A 3,276-nucleotide genomic window follows, 5' to 3' on the forward strand; every position below is an offset into this window, starting at 1 on the left:
AAAAAAAAAAGTTATTTAATTTTATTTTTTATTATTTTGAAAATTTTTGCTATAGCGCACACAGAGAAATAGAGAGCAAGCCACCGGGTCCAGGATTTGAACCACAGTCGACCATATGGGAGTCTAGTGCCTCTACCACCACACCACTTGCTGGCCCCTTGTTTGCTCTTGAAAACAACCCGGGTTGCAGGGGCGGGGAGGCCAGGTCCAGAGGATGAATCTGCACATACCATTATAGCAGATGAAGGGCTTCCTGTCTGTGCAGGAGGCAGCCCCCAGGGCAGGGGCCAGAAACACCGAATACAGGGTGGCGCAGAGGCCATCCCTGAAAGAGGGCAGAGTGGTCCACACGGGGTCGGTGAAGGCGGAGCCGCTGGACCATCTGAGGGCAGAAGTGTGCACGTCGAAGAAGAGGCCGATCCAGGCCCCGGTGCCGCTGGTGAGGGAGTAGAGCCTGGCGATGGACTGCAGGCTGTTCATGCTCTGCAGGTCGGCCAGGTCTGCGTGCTGCTGCCGGCAGTGCTGCAGCGCCTCGTGCCAGCTCAGCGCCTCCTCCACACGGAAGAAGGTCTTGCCGTTGCTCACCAGCTGCTGGACTGGGGCAGAAGAGGCTGTCACTGCATGGCGGCCCCAATGCCACCCCAGCCCGAGTCCCGAGGGGCTTTCAGCCACACTGCAGTGCTCCTCTCCGGCCTCACCTCTGGTTTTCAGCTGCACCCAGTCTGCCAGCCCGCCTTTGCACCAGCTGCTGTCTCGGCTTGGTAGGCTGGCCACCCTCACCCACTCTCTGAGTCGTCCATTCTGCCACTCACTCAATGTCCCTCTTCTATGCCCAGCCATCTCCCCACTCTCAGCCCCATCCTGGGTCAGCTGCCCTTCTTACATGTCGTGGCGCTCAATAACAAGACAAGGTTTGCTGAGCACGCATGACATGCCATTAGTGCATTGAACGCTTCAAACAACTCCCTAACATGCCTGTTTTCCAAACAGGGAAACTAAGTCACAGAGTGCAGTGTTTTGGCTAAGGCCACCAGTGGGAAGAGGCAGGAGTCAGGACTCAAGAACCACTGGCGGGACTCTCAGGTCCAAGCCCCTGGTCATGGAATAGCACTGCCCCCCTCAGCTCCAACTGGGGCTGCACCTTCAAATTACCTGGGGAGCTTTTCAGCTACCCCAATGCCCAGGTCCACCCTGTGGCTGGGACCAGCATCACAGTTTCTAAAAAGCTCCCGGGAAAATTCCTTTTTGCTTTATCTCTCTCCACCACCCGGTCTAGGCAACTTAGAAGCAAAGGATGTCTTTATATTCCCAGTGCCCGATACAGTGCAGGGCCCATCAGAGGCCTCAATGCATGAAGAAAGAAGGGAGGAAGAGGGAGAGGGGGAGAGCAAGGAGGGAGAGAGGGAGACAAACTAACGGGTGAGCCAAACTTCCTCCCAGGCACCAGACCCCAGCCCCAAGATCTCAGTGTAGACTTCATTCCTTGACACTATGCTTTGTGGGGCTGGGGTCCAGGACTGCTCTTCGCCGCCCAGGTCCCACCTGTGCAGGTGGCAAGGAGGGGTGAGGACTTGGTGCTGGCGTACTGGGGCCCCAGGCTGCAAGGATGCCCTAGGAGAAGACAGACAGTAAGACCGGAGAACTGGGCAGACAAAGGGACAAGAATATATCTAATGGTGACAAACAGGGACAAGGGCTGAGAAGACACTAGCCATGAAGGATGATGCCTTCATACCCACCTTTGTCCATGAAGCTGCCCGTCACAGAGAAGAGCTGGAGGGTACCTGGATGGAGAAAGAAAGAAAAATTTACTCCTGCAATGTGTGATTCACTCGATATTTAAAGCCCCACTCTGTTTCAGTTATTAAAGAGATTGGTTGTGGCCCGCTAAATCCATCTTAGGATCTAATCTTAAGGTGGCAGGAATTAAAAAATATATTTTAAAACACCTATTTAATGACCACATAATATAGCCTCAGCTAGGTGCTACTTTATAGTAATTCATCCTACTCACAGAGTTCCATGCCTAAAGTCAGACAAGTGTCACAGGTATGTATACATCAGCGGAAACTGCTATTCAAAGTACTTAGATGAGTTAAGATATTTTGTGAATCAATAAAATGTGGGGGGAGAAAAGGAATGGAAAGCAACGGCAGGCACCAGAGACAGTGTGGGAGGAGGGTGGGAAATGGCAGAGGGTGAGAAATGGGGGGACGGAGATATATATATATATCATAACATGTATGATTAAGCCACTATACAGAGTATCCTGGATGGGAAATAGCATTTTGTATGCTGTGATGGTGTTCCGTGAATGAATGTAAAATAAATCAATTTAAATTTTTTAAAAAAAGAAAGAAAAAGCCACTGCCCGGCTGACCTGCTGGTGGTACCCCTGTGGGCAAGGACTCCCAGGACCCTGGTGCACCTCCCTGGCCCGGGCCGTGCCCACCTGCTGGGTTCTGTGCCTGGCTCCCTCATCACCACACAGCACCCCTCCCTTCTGTCCTCAAGCCCCAGTCCGGGGTCACTGTGGGGCTCTCTTTCTCTCATTCTTGTCATCCAGTCACATAGCAGATACTGTCAGCTCTGCGGCCAGCATGGGTCTGGGCCTTCTGGAACTTTCCACTGCTCCTGACCATTGTCACATTGGTCCAAGTCCTCTTGCTGGACCCAGCAAGTCCTGCTTCCACCCAAGGCTGCCTCCATAGGTCGCCTCTTTGCAGATCCCGAGGGTAAAATGTCACTTGTCACTCCCAGGGTTCCTGTGCCTGGCCTGAGCTGGGAGAAGCCGCCTGCACCCACTGTGCCAGCTGGTTTCCCACCACAGACAGCCCAAGGCCTGCGGCTGACTGGGGCCCTTTCCGACTTTCTCTTTGCTGCCTGTCCCCAGCTTTGGCCTCAGTCCAGAACTGTGGTCTGAAGATGCCTTTGGTCTTTCCCCAGGACCCGGTGGCCTCCATGTGGCAGTTGTCACACCATCCTGATGCCAGCTCTAACCCACCAGGACAGAGCTGGCTGAAGCCTGGCCTGTTCCAGGTGGTCTGGTGCAGAGCGAGCTTGTGCTGGCCCAGTGGGTGGAGAGGGCACGGCCAGTGAATGACGCTGCCCAACACAGACCACAGGCTTTTGACCATCCAGGGTTTGGAGGGGGACGAGCAGGGGCTGGGGCAGCAGGCACGATGCCGCCGGCTCTCCTCATCCTTGGACCAATGGGCTCTCCCCATCCTTGGACCAATGGCTAGAAAACAGTCATTTCTCTCTCCTAGGTTCTTC

The 3,276-nt window shown here is 54.1% G+C and overlaps 1 protein-coding gene across 1 annotated transcript in view; it reads right to left on the minus strand.

Annotated features, from left to right (window-relative positions):
• The window catches only part of CLEC20A (C-type lectin domain containing 20A), a 22,675-nt gene extending 20,033 nt beyond the window's left edge, over positions 1 to 2,642 (minus strand). The window contains exons 1-3 of the mRNA XM_014583759.1: positions 2,582 to 2,642; positions 1,740 to 1,784; positions 156 to 596 (exon numbers count right to left, since the gene is read on the minus strand). Of these exons, the coding sequence (XP_014439245.1) occupies positions 156 to 596; positions 1,740 to 1,784; positions 2,582 to 2,642 (547 nt within the window). The remainder of the gene's footprint in view (positions 1 to 155; positions 597 to 1,739; positions 1,785 to 2,581) is intronic.
• Positions 2,643 to 3,276: the final 634 nt, after the last annotated feature.

This window comes from Tupaia chinensis, unplaced genomic scaffold (assembly GCF_000334495.1).
Source record: "Tupaia chinensis unplaced genomic scaffold, TupChi_1.0 Scaffold000074_1, whole genome shotgun sequence".
NCBI classification, from domain to species: Eukaryota; Metazoa; Chordata; class Mammalia; order Scandentia; family Tupaiidae; genus Tupaia; species Tupaia belangeri.